The sequence below is a fragment of the Coregonus lavaretus genome (genome assembly GCF_964263955.1).
Source record: "Coregonus lavaretus genome assembly, contig: HAP1_SCAFFOLD_340, whole genome shotgun sequence".
In the NCBI taxonomy this organism is placed as follows: domain Eukaryota; kingdom Metazoa; phylum Chordata; class Actinopteri; order Salmoniformes; family Salmonidae; genus Coregonus; species Coregonus lavaretus.
The window spans coordinates 132,377-152,819 of NW_028166140.1; the positions used below are offsets into that span (position 1 = coordinate 132,377).

Below are 20,443 nucleotides of genomic sequence, written 5' to 3' on the forward strand. Positions count from 1 at the left end.
GTAACCTTTCATCTGTGGTGTGACTGTTAGATACTGGTAACCTTTCATCTGTGGTGTGACTGTTAGATACTGGTAACCTTTCATCTGTGGTGTGACTGTTAGATACTGGTAACCTTTCATCTGTGGTGTGACTGTTAGATACTGGTAACCTTTCATCTGTGGTGTGACTGTTAGATACTGGTAACCTTTCATCTGTGGTGTGACTGTTAGATACTGGTAACCTTTCATCTGTGGTGTGACTGTTAGATAATGGTAACCTTTCATCTGTGGTGTGACGGTTAGATACTGGTAACCTTTCATCTGTGGTGTGACTGTTAGATACTGGTAACCTTTCATCTGTGGTGTGACTGTTAGATACTGGTAACCTTTCATCTGTGGTGTGACTGTTAGATACTGGTAACCTTTCATCTGTGGTGTGACTGTTAGATACTGGTAACCTTTCATCTGTGGTGTGACTGTTAGATACTGGTAACCTTTCATCTGTGGTGTGACTGTTAGATACTGGTAACCTTTCATCTGTGGTGTGACTGTTAGATACTGGTAACCTTTCATCTGTGGTGTGACTGTTAGATACTGGTAACCTTTCATCTGTGGTGTGACTGTTAGATACTGGTAACCTTTCATCTGTGGTGTGACTGTTAGATACTGGTAACCTTTCATCTGTGGTGTGACTGTTAGATAATGGTAACCTTTCATCTGTGGTGTGACTGTTAGATACTGGTAACCTTTCATCTGTGGTGTGACTGTTAGATACTGGTAACCTTTCATCTGTGGTGTGACTGTTAGATACTGGTAACCTTTCATCTGTGGTGTGACTGTTAGATACTGGTAACCTTTCATCTGTGGAGTGACTGTTAGATACTGGTAACCTTTCATCTGTGGTGTGACTGTTAGATACTGGTAACCTTTCATCTGTGGTGTGACTGTTAGATACTGGTAACCTTTCATCTGTGGTGTGACTGTTAGATACTGGTAACCTTTCATCTGTGGTGTGACTGTTAGATACTGGTAACCTTTCATCTGTGGTGTGACTGTTAGATACTGGTAACCTTTCATCTGTGGTGTGACTGTTAGATACTGGTAACCTTTCATCTGTGGTGTGACTGTTAGATACTGGTAACCTTTCATCTGTGGTGTGACTGTTAGATTCTGGTAACCTTTCATCTGTGGTGTGACTGTTACAGTGTGTTCGGAAAGTATTCAGACACCTTAACTTTTTCCCCCAAAAATGACGTTACAGCTTTATTCTAAAACAGATTAAATTGTTTTTTTTCTCCCCCTCATCAATCTACACACAATACACCATAATGACAAAGCAAAAACAGATTTTTAGAAATTTTTACTGAGGAGTGGCTTCCGTCTGGCCACTCTACCATAAAGGCCTGATTGGTGGAGTGCTTGGAGTGCTGCAGAGATGGTTGTCCTTCTGGAAGGTTCTCCCATCTCCACAGAGGAACGCTAAAGCTCTGTCAGAGTGACCCTTGGGTTCTTGGTCACCTCCCTGACCAAGGCCCTTCTCCCCCATTGGCCGGGCAGCCAGCTCTAGGAAGAGTCTTGGTGGTCCCAAACTTCTTCCATTTAAGAATGATGGAGGCCACTGTGTTCTTGGGGACCTTAAATGCTGCAGACATGTTTTGGTACCCTTCCCCAGATCTGTTCCTCGACACAATCCTGTCTCGGAGCTCTATGGACAATTCCTTTGACCTCATGGCTTGTTTTTTGCTCTGACATGCACTGTCAACTGTGGGACCTTATATAGACAGGTGTGTGCCTTTCCAAATCATGTCCAATCAATTGAATTTACCACAGGTGGACTCCAAACAAGTTGTAGAAACATCAAGGACGATCAATGTAAACAGGATGCACCTGAGCTCAATTTCGAGTCTCATAGCAAAGGATCTGAATACAGAGTATTTCTGTTTTTTATTTTTAATAGATTTTGCAAAAATTTCTAGAAACCCGTTTTGCTTTATCATTATGGGGTAGTGTGTGTAGATTGCTGAGGATTTAATTTAATTTAATTCATTTTAGAATAAGGCTGTAAAATAACAAGATTTGGAAAAAGTCAAGGGGTCTGAATACTTTCCGAAGGCACTGCAGCTAGCAAGCTACTTCCCAGCATGCCAGCACTGTGTTGTGACTGGATACCATAGTGTAGATTTAAAGTTACATTATTTTCCGAAGAAAGTAGACGTCCGACAGCAGTGGCTGCTTTTCAATTCAAGGTGGAAAGGCTGCACCGAAAATGACCATCAGGTCACGCGTGTGTAGTGCACATTTCCAGTGAAGTTGATCCATCAGTTGGGGAGAACGTTCTATGGGTCTTGCCAGGAAGCTGATCCTGAAGACGGATGCTGTACCATCATTCACAGTGGCTCCTGCCAGCGCTGACCATAATGTAAGTCTCAGTTTGAGGAGTATGACACGGTAGCCATTTTGGGGGACAGGGGGGGTTAACTTTAGATAATGCAACTGTGGCTGCTTTGACTTGTGAACGCTATATATTTTCTGTAATAGTAATAGTTTTCCTGATAGTCACTATAAAGGCTGTTGTTCTTCCGTCCCTAAGCCCCCTACACCGAGTCTAAGAACTGCCAGCACAAAGCTGGCATGAAGGAATGTTGTCCACAAAAGGAGTTGTAATGTCTATAGTATTTGTAATTTACTCCTGAAAATAATATTTTGCCATTCCAAAATGGGGAGGGTGGGGGGGGGGGGGGGTAATACTGTGAAGCCTGTGAAGACAGACCAAAGAAGGGGGGATATACTGTGAAGACAGGCCAAAGAAGGGGGGATATACTGTGAAGCCTGTGAAGCCTGACCAAAGAAGGGGGGATATACTGTGAAGACAGACCAAAGAAGGGGGGATATACTGTGAAGACTGAAGACAGACCAAAGAAGGGGGGATATACTGTGAAGACAGACCAAAGAAGGGGGGATATACTGTGAAGACAGACCAAAGAAGGGGGGATATACTGTGAAGACTGAAGACAGACCAAAGAAGGGGGGATATACTGTGAAGACTGAAGACAGACCCAATATTCTGTAAGTCAGAGTTATTCATTTAAAATCTGCATCAATTGAGCATTTCAGGCACACAGACATTTCCAAAAACAAACATTATGTTACTTTGAATTGATTTCTTCAAGCATTTGGACGGGAGATGAGTGTTACAAATTGTATGAACCAATGGGTCCTGTAGGGCGGCTGGGTGCCTGTATTAGGCTTATGGCTCGAATTTGTTTTGTCAAATGACGTCTCACCATTATTTCTCACCTTTATTATGTTGATCAATATCGTGGCTATGCTGGCATATTGTAAATGATCAAATAAATGTCTGATCAATACACACAATTCTGAACATATTGGCATTTATAATGATAATGCAGAGGCACCAATAAATTGTCCAGTCCACTTATTGTGTGCTGTTTTCATGTACATTCCCGTATGTCTAAGCTTCTAAGGTGACTCTGGCTTTACTAATTCTGGTGAAGAAGTGTATCAGTGAACTGTATTCTGTAATTAGTTACAAAACAACAGAAATGAAATTGTGCATTGCTGCTGTTTGTCTGATATCCAACAGTCCACGATCTACTCTGTTGACCATGAGAGCAATTTGCAGAGAACATGGGTTAAGGCATACTACTTAGGCTCGGAATGACACGGGGTCCATCGTTTACCTTGTTACCTGGCAACGACCACAAGGGTGTTTCATAGAGCTGTCAGTCAAGGCGAGCTCATGAATATAAGCCCCCCCCCCACTACAGAACAGCCCAGTAGAGTTCACTACAGAACAGCCCAGTAGAGTTCACTACAGAACAGCCCAGTAGAGTTCACTACAGAACAGCCCAGTAGAGTTCCCTACAGAACAGCCCAGCCCAGTAGAGTTCCCTACAGAACAGCCCAGTAGAGTTCACTACAGTCCAGCCCAGTAGAGTTCACTACAGTCCAGCCCAGTAGAGTTCACTACAGTCCAGCCCAGTAGAGTTCACTACAGAACAGCCCAGTAGAGTTCACTACAGAACAGCCCAGCAGAGTTCACTACAGAACAGCCCAGTAGAGTTCACTACAGAACAGCCCAGTAGAGTTCACTACAGAACAGCCCAGTAGAGTTCACTACAGAACAGCCCAGTAGAGTTCACTACAGAACAGCCCAGTAGAGTTCACTACAGAACAGCCCAGTAGAGTTCACTACAGAACAGCCCAGTAGAGTTCACTACAGAACAGCCCAGCCCAGTAGAGTTCCCTACAGAACAGCCCAGTAGAGTTCACTACAGAACAGCCCAGCCCAGTAGAGTTCACTACAGAACAGCCCAGTAGAGTTCACTACAGAACATCCCAGTAGAGTTCACTACAGAACATCCCAGTAGAGTTCACTACAGAACAGCCCAGTAGAGTTCACTACAGAACAGCCCAGTAGAGTTCCCTACAGAACAGCCCAGTAGAGTTCCCTACAGAACAGCCCAGTAGAGTTCCCTACAGAACAGCCCAGTAGAGTTCACTACAGAACAGCCCAGTAGAGTTCACTACAGAACAGCCCAGTAGAGTTCACTACAGAACAGCCCAGTAGAGTTCACTACAGAACAGCCCAGTAGAGTTCACTACAGAACAGCCCAGTAGAGTTCAGTACAGAACAGCCCAGTAGAGTTCACTACAGAACAGCCCAGTAGAGTTCACTACAGAACAGCCCAGCCCAGTAGAGTTCACTACAGAACAGCCAAGTAGAGTTCACTACAGAACAGCCCAGCCCAGTAGAGTTCACTACAGAACAGCCCAGTAGAGTTCCCTACAGAACAGCCCAGCCCAGTAGAGTTCACTACAGAACAGCCCAGCCCAGTAGAGTTCACTACAGAACAGCCCAGTAGAGTTCACTACAGAACAGCCCAGTAGAGTTCACTACAGAACAGCCCAGTAGAGTTCACTACAGAACAGCCCAGTAGAGTTCCCTACAGAACAGCCCAGTAGAGTTCCCTACAGAACAGCCCAGTAGAGTTCACTACAGAACAGCCCAGTAGAGTTCACTAGAGAACAGTCCAGCCCAGTAGAGTTCACTACAGAACAGCCCAGTAGAGTTCACTAGAGAACAGTCCAGCCCAGTAGAGTTCACTAGAGAACAGTCCAGCCCAGTAGAGTTCACTAGAGAACAGTCCAGCCCAGTAGAGTTCACTAGAGAACAGTCCAGCCCAGTAGAGTTCACTAGAGAACAGTCCAGCCCAGTAGAGTTCACTACAGAACAGCCCAGTAGAGTTCACTACAGAACAGCCCAGTAGAGTTCACTACAGAACAGCCCAGTAGAGTTCACTACAGAACAGCCCAGTAGAGTTCACTACAGAACAGCCCAGTAGAGTTCACTACAGAACAGCCCAGTAGAGTTCACTACAGAACAGCCCAGTAGAGTTCACTACAGAACAGCCCAGTAGAGTTCACTACAGAACAGCCCAGCCCAGTAGAGTTCACTACAGAACAGCCCAGTAGAGTTCACTACAGAACAGCCCAGCCCAGTAGAGTTCACTACAGAACAGCCCAGTAGAGTTCACTACAGTCCAGCAAAGAGAGAGAGAGGGAGAGGGAGAGAGAGAAAGAGAGAAAGGGAGAAAGAGAGAAAGGGAGAGAGGGGGGAGAGAGAGATGGGAAAAGAGAGGGGCAGAGAGAGAGGGAGAGAAAGGGGGGAGAGAAAGGGGAGAGAGAGAGAGGGGGAGAGAGAAAGGGGAGAAAGAGAGAGGGGGAGAAGAGAGGGGGGGGGGGGGAGAGGGGGGAGAGAGAGATGGGGAAAGAGAGAGAGAGGGGGAGGGGGGGCGAGAGAGAAAGAGAAAGAAAAATAGAGAGAGGGGGGAAGACAGAGCAAGAGAGAGGGGAGAGAGAGGAGAGAGAGGGGGGAGGAGAGAGAGACGGGGGAGAGAGAGAGGAGAGAGGGAGACGGGGGAGAGAGAGAGAGGAGAGGGAGACAGGGGAGAGAGAGAGAGGAGAGAGGGAGAGGGCGAGAGAGCGAGAGAGAGAGAGAGAAAGAGCGAGAGAGAGGGGGAAAGAGAGAGAGGGGAGAGAAAGAGAGGATGAGGGGGAGAGAGAGGGGAAGACAAAGCGAGAGGGGGAGGGAGAGAGAGAGAGGAGAGAGAGAAAGAGAGGGGGGAGAGAGAGAGGGGGAGAGAGACGGGGGAGAGAGAGGAGAGAGAGAGAGGGGGGGAGAGAGACGGGGAGAGAGGAGAGAGGGGGGGAAGAGAGAGAGAGGGTGGAGGAGAGAGAGACAGGGAAGAGAGAGAGAGAGAGGAGAGAGAGAGAGAGAGGGGGAGAGATGGGGGAGAGAGAGAGAAAGAGAAAGAGAGAGAGGGGGAGAGAGAGAAAGAGAGAGAGGGGAAGAGAGAGAGGGGGAGAGAAAAATGTGACTCGTTCAGGAAACTAGGCATATGTCGCGCATCACTACTTCACAGGAGAGGCATTTCAACGTGCCTTCTGGAACATGTGAACTGTCATGTGCCTTAATAACAAACGTGTACGCCATCTGTAATTACTAATAAAATTGTTAAATTACGAGCTTAGTTGGTTTAGCCACGGTGAAAGACAGGAACCTTCCCACTAGCCATGCTTGGCTGAGATAATCGATGGGCTGGACATGCCGAGAGATGAGTTTGGATTGGTCTGCCATGTAGCCGGCTTCTGTCTAACATGAGCTGCTCAGTATATGTAGGTAATCCATTCTAACGCTGATTCTTTTTACGATATCACGAAGAACTGCAAAAGTGTTGCTAAGGCTCTCCACTTTCTGGAGGACCGAGTTCTGAAATCAGTGGAATGCCCGTTGGAAGCAGAGTATGATAGCTAAGAAAATGGAGAAAATTCAGGCGTTTCATTGTCAAATGCGGAGGGAGTCGAAAAGAAAACACAGAAGGCTGTTGTATAAAACACCCGTCTCTACGGATTACATCTTCAAACTAAGGGCAACCATGGCATCCTTGACAGAGATGGAGAAGTGTTCATCCATGTATACGGGTAAGATAGTCTAGCTAGCTACATTGTCAGATATTATACGTTTCTAATTACGATATTATACGAAAAAAGTCATTTTCATTGCAAGTTAAAGTGTACTGTTAGCTAGCTAGCTAACGTTAGCTGGCTGGCTGGCTCGCTAACTAACGTTACTTGTATGATCTGTGTAGTAATATTATTTGTATCTCAGAGCCATTTGCATTGCTAGTTATAGCCTAATGTTAGCTAGCAAGCTAACATTGAACCTAGTTGGTTAGCTACCTGTAGATTCATGCAGGGTTGTACCGTTATAAATTGGGATTATGGTTCATTGTTTAGCTAGCTAACTACATATCTAAACAAAAGACTACAGTCACCATTTCACTGTACCGTTTACACCTTCTGTATCCTGTGCATGTGACAAATAAATTTAGATTTTATTTGATACTAACTTAACGTTATCTAGCTAGCAAGCTAGAAATGAAACAAAACATTGTTTAGAAAGTTGCTTTTAGTTGCCTGGTTTGCTAGATTGACATATACTAAACTCATTTTGAAACGGATGGGTTTATTGGTGTTATAATACACCTGTTATGGACCACCAGGCTGCTGGTGTCATGCAGCCTGTCGTTTTTGTGTTTATACTTTTTCATAACAACAACAACAAGTTTGACGACAATACAATGTTCATTAAGTCACTGCGACAACTGTCTACAGACATGTCGATAGACGTAGTATAAAATCAGTCTTTAGTCTTGAAATCTTTGTTTTTTTTATACACTACCTTCCTCACTCTGTTTAGCACATGGCCTCACATAAAGAGATGGGCGGGGCTAAGGCTTAAGAGGGCGTGAACGATGCTGAAGAAGAGCTCTCCAGTAGCCCTATCAAAATCTTAAAAAGGGCAATTTTCTCAAAAATTGGGGTTACAAGTTAATCAACTTTCAAAGCAGACTTACTTTCCCATTGTTCCTCAACTGTAGTGTATGATATACCATTTTCTAGCTCTGAGTCTCTACTTTTATCCAATATAAAAAACACAATTTCAAATTTTGCTACATAAGACCGAATCGAGCCGGTCGGTCACAAATGTCATCATGTGTGCTACCTACAATACATTTGGAAAGTATTCAGACCCCTTCCCTTTTTCCACATTTTGTTACGTTACAGCCTTATTTTAAAATGGATTCAATTATTTTTTCCCCCTCATCAATCTACACACAATACACCATAATGACAAAGAAAAAACAGGTTTTTAGAAATCTTTGCACATTTATGAAAAAATAAACAGAAATACCTTATTTACATAAGTATTCAGACCCTTTGCGATGAGACTCGAAATTGAGCTCAGGTGCATCCTGTTTCCATTGATCATCCTTAAGATGTTTCAACAACTTGATTGGAGTCCATCTGTGGTAAATTCAATTGATTGGACATGATTTGGAAAGGCACACACCTGTCTATATAAGGTCCCACAGTTGACAGTGCATGTCAGAGCAAAAACCAAGACATGAAGTCGAAGGAATTGTCCGTAGAGTGTCGAGGCACAGATCTGGGGAAAGGTACCAAAAAATCATTCTTAAATGGAAGAAGTTTGGAGCTACCAAGACTCTTCCTAGAGCTTGCCGCCCGGCCAAACTGAGCAATCGGGGGAGAAGGGCCTTGGTCAGGGAGGTGACCAAGAACACGATGGTCACTGACAGAGATCCAGAGTTCCTCTGTGGAGATGGGAGAACCTTCCAGAAGGACAACCATCTTTGCAGCACTCCACCAATCAGACCTTTACGGTAGAGTGGCCAGACGGAAGCCACTCCTAAGTAAAAGGCATTTAACAGCCCGCTTGGAGTTTGCCAAAACGCACCTAAAGGACTCTCAGACCATGAGAAATAAGATTATCTGATCTGATGAAACCAAGATTGAACTCTTTGGCCTGAATGCCAAGCGTCATGTCTGGAGGAAACTTGGCACCCTCCCTACGGTGAAGCACGGTGGTGGCAGCATCATGCTGTGGGGATGTTTTTCAGCAGCAGTGAGTGGGAGACTAGTCAGGATCGAGGCAAAGATTAACGGAGCAAAGTACAGAGAGATCCTTGATGAATACCTACTTCAGAGCACTCAGGACCTCAGACTGGGGCGAAGGTTCACCTTCCAACAGGACAACGACCCCAAGCACAACACAGGAGTGGCTTCAGGACAAGTCTCTGAATGTCCTTGAGTGGCCCAGCCAGAGCCCAGATTTGAACACGATCGAACATCTCTGGAGAGACCTGAAAATAGCTGTTCAGCGACGCTCCCCATCCAACCTGACAGAGCTTGAAATGATCTGCAGAGAGGAATGGGAGAAACTCCCCAAATACAGGTGTGCCAAGCTTGTAGCGTCATACCCAAGAAGACTCGAGGCTGTAATCACTGCCAAAGGTGCTTCAACAAAGTACTGAGTAAAGGGTCTGAATACTTATGTAAATATGATATTTCAGTTTCTTATTATATACATTTGCAAAAAACAAAACAAAAACTGTTTTTGCTTTGTCATTATGGGATATTGTGTGTAGATTGATGAGGGGAAAAAACAAATTCATCCATTTTAGAATAAGGCTGTAATGTAACAATATGTGGAAAAAAGCCAAGGGGTCTGAATATTTTCCGAATGCACTGAATATCCCCCCCAATAGAATCCCTTTAACGATGACAGCTTCTCCATCCTGGAAGGGGAGATCAACCATTTCCAGGCCCAGGGACATGTACTAGTCTGTGACGACCTAAATGCCAGAACTGGACAAGAACCTGACACCCTCAGCACACAGGGGGACAAACACCTACCTGGAGGTGACAGCATTCCCTCCCCCATATGCCCCCCTAGACACAACTACGACAACATAACCAACAAAATCGTGTCACAACTCCTGCAGCTCTGTCACACACTGGGTATGTACATAGTCAATGGTAGGCTTCGAGGGGACTCCTATGGTAGGTACACCTATAGTTCATCTCTTGGCAGTAGTACTGTAGATTACTTTATCACTGACCTCAACCCAGAGTCTCTCAGAGCGTTCACAGTCAGCCCACTGACACCTCTATCAGATCACTGCAAAATCACAGTCTACTTGAACAGAGCAATGCTCAATCATGAGGCATCAAAGGAACTTCACAATATTAACAAATGCTATAGATGGAAGGAAAGTAGTGTAGAAACCTACCAAAAAAACAATTAGGCAACAACAAATTAAATCCCTTTTAGACAACTTCCTGGACAAAACGTTCCACTGTAATAGTGAAGGTGTAAACTTGGCAGTAGAAAACCTAAACAGTATATTTGACCTCTCAGCTTCCCTATCAAATCTAAACATTTCAAGCAGAAAACCTAAGAAAAATTCACAACAATGACAAACGGTTTGATGAAAAACGCAAAAACCTAAGAAAGAAATTGAGGAACCTATCCAACCAAAAACACAGAGACCCAGAAAACCTGAGCCTACGCCTTCACTATGGTGACTCACTAAAACAGAACAGAATTGAAGAATCCATAGAATCGAACCACTTCTGGGAAAATTGGAAAACACTGAACAAACAACAACACGAAGAGTTATCTATCCAAAACGGAGATGTATGGATAAACCACTTCTCCAGTCTTTTTGGCTCTATAACAAAGAACAAACAGCAAAAACATATCCATGATCAATTAAAAATCTTAGAGTCCGCTATTAAACACTGTCAGAACCCACTGGATTCTCCAATTACATTGAATGAACTACAGGACAAAATACAAACCCTCCAACCAAAAAGGCCTGTGGTGTTGGTATCCTCAATGAAATGATATAAAATCTACAGACCACAAATTCCAATTGGCTATACTTAAACTATTTAACATCATCCTCAGCTCTGACATCTTCCCCAATATTTGGAACCAAGGACTGATCACCCCAATCCACAAAAGTGGAGACAAATTTCACCCCAATAACTACCGTGGGATATGCGTCAACAGCAACCTTGGGAAAATCCTCTGCATTATCATTAACAGCAGACTCGTACATTTCCTCAGTGAAAACAATGTACTGAGCAAAAGTCAAAATTGTCTTGACCTGGGCCCTGACAGTAAATCTCAGTAGACAAAAATAATGGTGTTCCAAAAAAGGTCCAGTTGCCAGGACCACAAATACAAATTCCAACTAGACACCGTTGCCCTAGAGCACACAAAAAAACGATACATACCTCGGCCTAAACATCAGCGCCACAGGTAACTTCCACAAAGCTGTGAACGATCTGAGAGACAATGCAAGAAGGGCCTTCTACGCCATCAAAAGGAACATAAAATTCAACATCAAAATTAGAATCTGGCTAAAAATACTTGAATCAGTTATAGTGCCCATTGCCCTTTATGGTTGTGAGGTCTGGGGTCCGCTCACCAACCAAGAATTCAAAAAAATGGGACAAACACCAAATTGAGACTCTGCATGCAGAATTCTGTGAAAACATCCTCTGTGTACAACGGAAAATGCCAAATAATGCATGCAGAGCAGAATTAGGCCAATACCCGCTAATTATCAAAATCCCGAAAAGAGCCTTGAAATTCTACCACCACCTGAAAGGAAGTGCTTCCCAAAAACCTTCCATAACAAAGCCATCACCTACAGAGAGATGAACCTGGAGAAGAGTCCCCTAAGCAAGCTGGTCCTGGGGCTCTGTTCACAAACACAAACAGACCCCACAGAGCCCCAGGGCAGCAACACAATTAGACTCAACCAAATCATGAGAAAACAAAAAGATAATTACTTGACACATTGGAAAACAATTACAAAAAAATCAGAGCAAACTGGATGCTATTTGGCCCTAAACAGAGAGAGTACACAGTGGCAGGATACCTGACCACTGTGACTGACCCAAACTTAAGGAAAGCTTTGACTATGTACAGACTCAGTGAGCATAGCCTTGCTATTGAGAAAGGTAGGCAGACCTGGCTCTCAAGAGAAGACCGGCTATGTGCACACTGCTCACAAAATGAATGACCATATTAGTGACACATATTACCCTCAGATTACACAGACCAACAAAGAATTTGAAAACAAATCCAATTTTGATAAACTCCCATATCTATTGGGTGAAATACCACAGTGTGCCATCACAGCAGCAATATTTGTGACCTGTTGCCACAAGAAAAGGGCAACCAGTGAAGAACAAACACCATTGTAAATACAACCTATATTTATGTATATTTATTTCCCCTTTTGTACTTTAACTATTTGCATATTGTTACAACCCTGTATATATACATAATATGACATTTGAAATGTCTTTATTCTTTTGGAACTTCTGAGTGTAATGTTTACTGTTAATATTTATTGTTTATTTCACTTTTGTTTACTATCTACTTCACTTGCTTTGGCAATGTTAACATACGTTTCCCATGCCAATAAAGCCCTTTGAATTGAAACTGAATGGAACTGAATTGAGATAGAGCGGCAGAGAGAGGGAGGGTTTTCACAGTCTTGCTTTGACCACCAGACGACAGAAAGATAAAGAAAACAGTTATGAGCTGAACACAACAGTAGCAGGAGACCCTATGAGCTGAACATAACAGTATACCAGTGGAAGGGAGGACAGTAGCAGGAGACCCTATGAGCTGAACATAACAGTATACCAGTGGAAGGAGGACAGTAGCAGGAGACCCTATGAGCTGAACATAACAGTATACCAGTGGAAGGGAGGACAGTAGCAGGAGACCCTATGAGCTGAACATAACAGTATACCAGTGGAAGGGAGGACAGTAGCAGGAGACCCTATGAGCTGAACATAACAGTATACCAGTGGAAGGAGGACAGTAGCAGGAGACCCTATGAGCTGAACATAACAGTATACCAGTGGAAGGGAGGACAGTAGCAGGAGACCCTATGAGCTGAACATAACAGTATACCAGTGGAAGGAGGACAGTAGCAGGAGACCCTATGAGCTGAACATAACAGTATACCAGTGGAAGGAGGACAGTAGCAGGAGACCCTATGAGCTGAACATAACAGTATACCAGTGGAAGGAGGACAGTAGCAGGAGACCCTATGAGCTGAACATAACAGTATACCAGTGGAAGGGAGGACAGTAGCAGGAGACCCTATGAGCTGAACATAACAGTATACCAGTGGAAGGAGGACAGTAGCAGGAGACCCTATGAGCTGAACATAACAGTATACCAGTGGAAGGAGGACAGTAGCAGGATACCCTATGAGCTGAACATAACAGTATACCAGTGGAAGGGAGGACAGTAGCAGGAGACCCTATGAGCTGAACATAACAGTATACTAGTGGAAGGAGGACAGTAGCAGGAGACCCTATGAGCTGAACATAACAGTATACCAGTGGAAGGGAGGACAGTAGCAGGTGACCCTATGAGCTGAACATAACAGTATACCAGTGGAAGGGAGGACAGTAGCAGGAGACCCTATGAGCTGAACATAACAGTATACCAGTGGAAGGGAGGACAGTAGCAGGAGACCCTATGAGCTGAACATAACAGTATACCAGTGGAAGGAGGACAGTAGCAGGAGACCCTATGAGCTGAACATAACAGTATACCAGTGGAAGGAGGACAGTAGCAGGAGACCCTATGAGCTGAACATAACAGTATACCAGTGGAAGGGAGGACAGTAGCAGGAGACCCTATGAGCTGAACATAACAGTATACCAGTGGAAGGAGGACAGTAGCAGGAGACCCTATGAGCTGAACATAACAGTATACCAGTGGAAGGGAGGACAGTAGCAGGAGACCCTATGAGCTGAACATAACAGTATACCAGTGGAAGGAGGACAGTAGCAGGAGACCCTATGAGCTGAACATAACAGTATACCAGTGGAAGGGAGGACAGTAGCAGGAGACCCTATGAGCTGAACATAACAGTATACCAGTGGAAGGAGGACAGTAGCAGGAGACCCTATGAGCTGAACATAACAGTATACCAGTGGAAGGAGGACAGTAGCAGGAGACCCTATGAGCTGAACATAACAGTATACCAGTGGAAGGGAGGACAGTAGCAGGTGACCCTATGAGATGAACATAACAGTATACCAGTGGAAGGGAGGACAGTAGCAGGAGACCCTATGAGCTGAACATAACAGTATACCAGTGGAAGGAGGACAGTAGCAGGAGACCCTATGAGCTGAACATAACAGTATACCAGTGGAAGGAGGACAGTAGCAGGAGACCCTATGAGCTGAACATAACAGTATACCAGTGGAAGGAGGACAGTAGCAGGAGACCCTATGAGCTGAACATAACAGTATACCAGTGGAAGGAGGACAGTAGCAGGAGACCCTATGAGCTGAACATAACAGTATACCAGTGGAAGGAGGACAGTAGCAGGAGACCCTATGAGCTGAACATAACAGTATACCAGTGGAAGGAGGACAGTAGCAGGAGACCCTATGAGCTGAACATAACAGTATACCAGTGGAAGGAGGACAGTAACAGGAGACCCTATGAGCTGAACATAACAGTATACCAGTGGAAGGGAGGACAGTAGCAGGAGGACAGTAGCAGGAGACCCTATGAGCTGAACATAACAGTATACCAGTGGAAGGAGGACAGTAACAGGAGACCCTATGAGCTGAACATAACAGTATACCAGTGGAAGGAGGACAGTAGCAGGAGACCCTATGAGCTGAACATAACAGTATACCAGTGGAAGGGAGGACAGTAGCAGGAGACCCTATGAGCTGAACATAACAGTATACCAGTGGAAGGAGGACAGTAGCAGGAGACCCTATGAGCTGAACATAACAGTATACCAGTGGAAGGAGGACAGTAACAGGAGACCCTATGAGATGAACATAACAGTATACCAGTGGAAGGGAGGACAGTAGCAGGAGACCCTATGAGCTGAACATAACAGTATACCAGTGGAAGGAGGACAGTAGCAGGAGACCCTATGAGCTGAACATAACAGTATACCAGTGGAAGGAGGACAGTAGCAGGAGATCCTATGAGCTGAACATAACAGTATACCAGTGGAAGGGAGGACAGTAGCAGGAGACCCTATGAGCTGAACATAACAGTATACCAGTGGAAGGGAGGACAGTAGCAGGAGGACAGTAGCAGGAGGACAGTAGCAGGAGACCCAACTGTGGTTTGACTACTGTGATTTCCCATTGAGTATTCAATTGCAGTAATTCCAAAATGGATTATTCAGTAATTCCATTACCGATTTGGTAACAGAATTACGAGTTTGAATCACTTAATAATTCAAAAACAACTAACTAATGGATAGGTCTGCCTTTACTTGTTACTTCTGTTAACTTTCATTATCCTCCCTCCTCATGATATTAGAAAATATCTTAATGATATGTGTGGGTCTTTGGTAACAAAATTACAAGGCAGTTTCTTCAATTTACAGAAGGCCAAAAAATTCTCCAAAACTAAATATAAGTGTAGATATTAGTTGGCAGGGGGCTTTACTTCAACATTATTGTGATTTGATGTATTTCTAATAGCTTTTAAGACTTTTTCTGGTAGATGTTGTCTAAGACCCCTTATCCGTCTGTTTGACCAGAAATCAAAGCCTTTGCTTATTCTTCATTTTTAGGACGGAAAATGGTTGAAAAAAGTATATATGACTTAATTTCTAAAAAAATATATATAGACAATTAGGTTTCATTTGACATGCTCCTATGAACTTTTTATTTTTTTTAATCTATTTTTTACTTAACACTTTTTTATTTTCTTAAAACTGCATTGTATTCGGCGCATGTGGCAAATAACATTTGATTTGATTCGTTGGCGCTCGTGTCCTTTTAGATGGAAATGCCCTAAATTAGATTATCTATCATCCCAAAACTACCTCAGCACATGAAAGTATGGAATAAGGGCCAAAGTATCTATTTAGTTAGGTTATCTAGCTATCTATATCTCTCTTACCTTCCCTCCGATGCTGCCAGTGGTGTTTCCGATATCTGGACTGGGTGTGAGGACTCCGGCTGCCGCTGCCTCCTCGGCTCCGAGCGGATGGCAGATCTCCTGAATGGGCTTTTGCCCCGACGATGCTAGCGATTTAGGGGTGCCAGCACTCATTGTGCAAGCGAGGGGAATCCGCTAACGGATTTGCCGGGAAATATTTTCGTTTTTGGGCCTGGAATGATAGGTTGTTTTGTGATTATTTCCAATCCTGTGTATCAAATGCTGGACACGCTAGCTGTAACCACACAGCTGTCAGCTGACTTGCACCGCGCAGTCACGGAAGTACAATAACACTACCGGAAGTAATAACACTATGAGCAGTCACGTGACTTTTGTTGATACACAAGAGCAGAGTAAAAAGTTATTTAGCGGTGTTTGTTTCTGTATCTAGCAAAGTAGTTCAGTTGAAGTCAAACATACGATTATCTGTGATAGTTGTGTTGCTATTTGAACGATGGGGGAAATCTGAAACACCTGCTATCCCTTGTCAATTCGTCTGTCCCCAGTGCAAATGTTAACTAGCTAGCTAACACTGTGATAGCTGGCTCTATGTTTCATATTGTTTAGGCTGCAACCAGTCTTTCTGACATGGCATCGCCTGCACCAGGTAAATCAAGTAGCAAAAGGCGGGGTAGTATAGCAGATAGCTCTCGTCCAGAGCGTTTTGTGCGGCTTGCTGATGCCGAGTCCTAGGGCTCTATTCAATCCGCATCGCTTGAAATACAGTTATTTATACCTCAGTGGTGTAACTGCGTTGGAGCTGTCAAATCGGAGATAGTCAGATTAATATAATAGTTAGTTCAAAACGTTTACATGCTTTGCAAGAAGAACGATTTCCCTAATAGTCCTGTTTATATGGACACATCTGAAATGGCTACCTAATTATTAAACTTCCTTCACTGTGGAGTTTAGTCTTCTTCTTCTTCTTCTTCTTCTTCTTCTGTGAGGTTTAATGGCGTTTGGTATCCAATATGTTGCTTTACCGCCACCAACTGAACTATAGTATAAATCTATTACACTTTGTGATGGGAAAGGCGAACCAGGAAAAAATTTAAATAAAAATCTACATATATTTTAATTCCCCTACCAACTAACCCTACACTAATTAAATCCCATCACCTTATTCCACTGCTTTAACCCTATCTGATCCTGCACCATGCCAACGGCCTGGGAGGACCGGACACCACCACTCTACACACCCTGTAGCTCTTCTGAAGTCAAATCTCGTACCCCCAAGTACTTCTCTGCAGCTGCCACCACAACATCTATTTTCCGTGATTTACATTCCATTTCTGCGGTACAGTTGATAACCATTGCTGTAAAACGCTAAGCAGCCAACCTTACTGAAGCATATATCACTCACTGGCCTATTCCTCTCTGCTGGCACAGATCTATTATTCACAGGGATCCTCTCAGGATTCCTCACCCTTGACCCTTGACCCATCCTCCTCTACTCTCTTCACTGCCTCAGCATACGACACCCTCTGCACTGCTCTGACTCTGGCCACCTCAACCTGCCTCTCTCGCACCGGACACTTCCGATCCCCAGCAACATGTGCACCCCTACAGTTGACACACACAACTTTATCCACCGTAACTACACAATCCTCTATCCCATGCCCTCCTTCACACTTCCCACGTCTTGGAATCTCCCTCATACACACTCCTGCGGCATGACCATAAACATTGCAACCTGAAACAGTGCAGTGGATTCGCCACAAAAGCACTAACAGGATAACTGATATATCCTAACATGACCTTGTCGGGTAAAGACTCCGACTCAAAACTCAAAAGGACTGACAGTGACTCCTCTGTCTCACCATGCTCACCACCGGATCTGCGTCGCACGAAACGGCGAGCATCAAAAACACCAGGAATCTTCAACTTCAATTGCTCCCACCTCCACACTTAACGCTACCCCAGAAATCACTCCTTTCAATGGTGCCCTGTTCCTAAGAGCAAAGCAAGAAACAGATCTTGATCCAAGTTGCGTGACATGGAGTGCCCGCTCCCTCTGGTCAGAAGAAACACAAAGAAATATCACAAGTCCACTACAGGTTACCTTCACTGATTCAACTGCACCCAACTCCTTTTCCACCCACCCTGAAACCACAAATGGATCCGCCAAAAGGCAAGGGTCCACCTTCTCAAAAAAATGTCACTCCTATTGGACCAGATTCTTCTTTATCATGTCCATTGTTCTGAGCTCTTCATCTTCCTCCTCACAACTCAAAGCTTTCCTCATTCTCTTCAACCTCCTCTTCCTCTTTTCCCCTCCGTTCATCCTCAGAAATCCACCTTTCTGTGTCCCAATACTCCTGTTCTCCCGACTTTGCTTGCGGCCTGGTGGCATTCCGATGTAACTCCATCTCATAATTGTCCTGCTCACCTCAGAAACGTATCTCCTACAGGTCATTTTGAGAGCATCTTCTCAATGACCAGTTTAGTCCACTACCTGATCAATCAAAATAGACGTTCTACCGCAGTGACCATGTTATTTTTGCGAATCCAATTTGATTCTGAGTTTGGACATAATAATAATAATATGCCATTTAGCAGACGCTTTTATACAAAGCGACTTACAGTCATGGGTGCATACATTTTTGTGTATGGGTGGTCCCGGGGATCGAACCCACTACCCTGGCGTTACAAAGCGCCGTGCTCTACCAGCTGAGCTACAGAGGATCATGTGTGCATACATTTTTACGTATGGGTGGTCCCGGGGACATTCAAAAAGTTATGGGTGTTTTATGATGTAGAGAAAACGACTACGTAGTACATTATGAACTGAACCAACTTCAAACTTAGTCCATGCATTTCTGTTAACAGTAGTCTCCAGTTAAACAGGCCCTTTGCTCTCCTGGGGCGTGTCTGTCTGGGGGGTGTCTGTCTGGGGCATGTCTGTCTGGGGGGTGTCTGTCTGGGGGGTGTCTGTCTGGGGGGGGTCTGTCTGGGGGGTGTCTGTCTGGGGGGTGTCTGTCTGGGGGGTGTCTGTCTGGGGGGTGTCTGTCTGGGGCGTGTCTGTCTGGGGGGGTGTCTGTCTGGGGGGTGTCTGTCTGGGGGGGTGTCTGTCTGGGGGGTGTCTGTCTGGGGGGGGGTCTGTCTGGGGGTGTCTGTCTGGGGGGGTCTGTCTGGGGGGTGTCTGTCTGGGGGGTGTCTGTCTGGGGGGGGTCTGTCTGGGGGTGTCTGTCTGGGGGGGGTCTGTCTGGGGGGTGTCTGTCTGGGGGGTGTCTATCTTGGGGGTGTCTGTCTGGGGGGTGTCTGTCTGGGGGGTGTCTGTCTGGGGCGTGTCTGTCTGGGGGGTGTCTGTCTGGGGGGTGTCTGTCTGGGGCGTGTCTGTCTGGGGCGTGTCTGTCTGGGGGGGGTCTGTCTGGGGGGGGTCTGTCTGGGGGGGGTCTGTCTGGGGGGTGTCTGTCTGGGGGGGTCTGTCTGGGGCGTGTCTGTCTGGGGGGTGTCTGTCTGGGGGGGGGTCTGTTGATTCAACCTTTTGACCCTTTCCCTCCATTTGTTCTTCTTTCTTTCCACTTCCATCCTTTAAACTGTTGTTTGTTTGTTCTCATACATAATGTGTAGCTAACCTTCCTGTTTTAGCACGCACATGCTCACTCTTCTGGATTCTTCATCACTCAAGACTCTTCCTTCGGGAACCTCATCCTCCCACGACTAGACCCACCTCCTCCTCCTCCAGCAGAATAACAGAACCTTAAGGAAACAACATGTCTCCTGAGTGGCGCAGTGGTCTAAGGCACTGCATCACAGTTCTAGCTGTGCCACTAGAGATCCTGGTTCGAATCCAGGCTCTGTCGCAGCTGGCCGCGACCGGGAGACTCATGGGCGGTGCACAATTGGCCTAGCGTTGTCCAGGGTAGGGGAGGGAATGGCCGGCAGGGATGTAGCTCAGTTGATAGAGCATGGCGTTTGCAACGCCAGGGTTGTGGGTTTGTTTCCCACGGGGGACCAGTATGAAAAAATTAAAATTAAAAAAATATATATATGTATTCACTAACTGTAAGTCGCTCTGGATAAGAGCGTCTGCTAAATGACTTAAATGTAAACAGCAGAATAACAGAACCTTAAGGAAACAACAGCAGAAAGACCAACGGCTACAAGCAGCAGTTGGCAATGGTGTGTTACAGATCAGCTGTTGGACGTCGACGAACGGCGTCGATTGAACATGTAGAATCGTCGGGAAATGAACTGAAATATGGAGTCGATATTCTGTTCAGAGGTGATATGAAATTGACTGCCACCCGCTGGCGTTGAAGTACTTTTAGCCATTTAGCTGTTTCTTCTCTTCCAGAGGCCACTAGACCTTCCATCACCATGGAGACTGGGGATGTGACAAATTGAGAATTTTTGTTAACTTTTAAACTGCCATTTTTTAATAGGTTTTCCAAGATAAAGACAAAATGCATAAAATTCCGCTGTGCTGCTCCCGGCAACGGTTTGGGTCTCACGGTGCGTCCCCTTTCAGATGGTTTGGGTCTCACGGTGCGTCCCCTTTCAGATGGTTTGGGTCTCACGGTGCGTCCCCTTTCAGATGGGTTG

At 45.1% G+C, this 20,443-nt stretch overlaps 1 protein-coding gene across 1 annotated transcript in view; it reads right to left on the bottom strand.

Moving 5' to 3' along the window:
- The window catches only part of LOC311115026 (sorting nexin-30-like), a 55,669-nt gene extending 39,520 nt beyond the window's left edge, over positions 1 to 16,149 (bottom strand). The window contains exon 1 of the mRNA XM_084190243.1: positions 15,857 to 16,149. Within this exon, the coding sequence (XP_084046369.1) occupies positions 15,857 to 16,009 (153 nt within the window). The 5' untranslated portion in view covers positions 16,010 to 16,149. The remainder of the gene's footprint in view (positions 1 to 15,856) is intronic.
- Between the last annotated feature and the right edge of the window lie 4,294 nt (positions 16,150 to 20,443).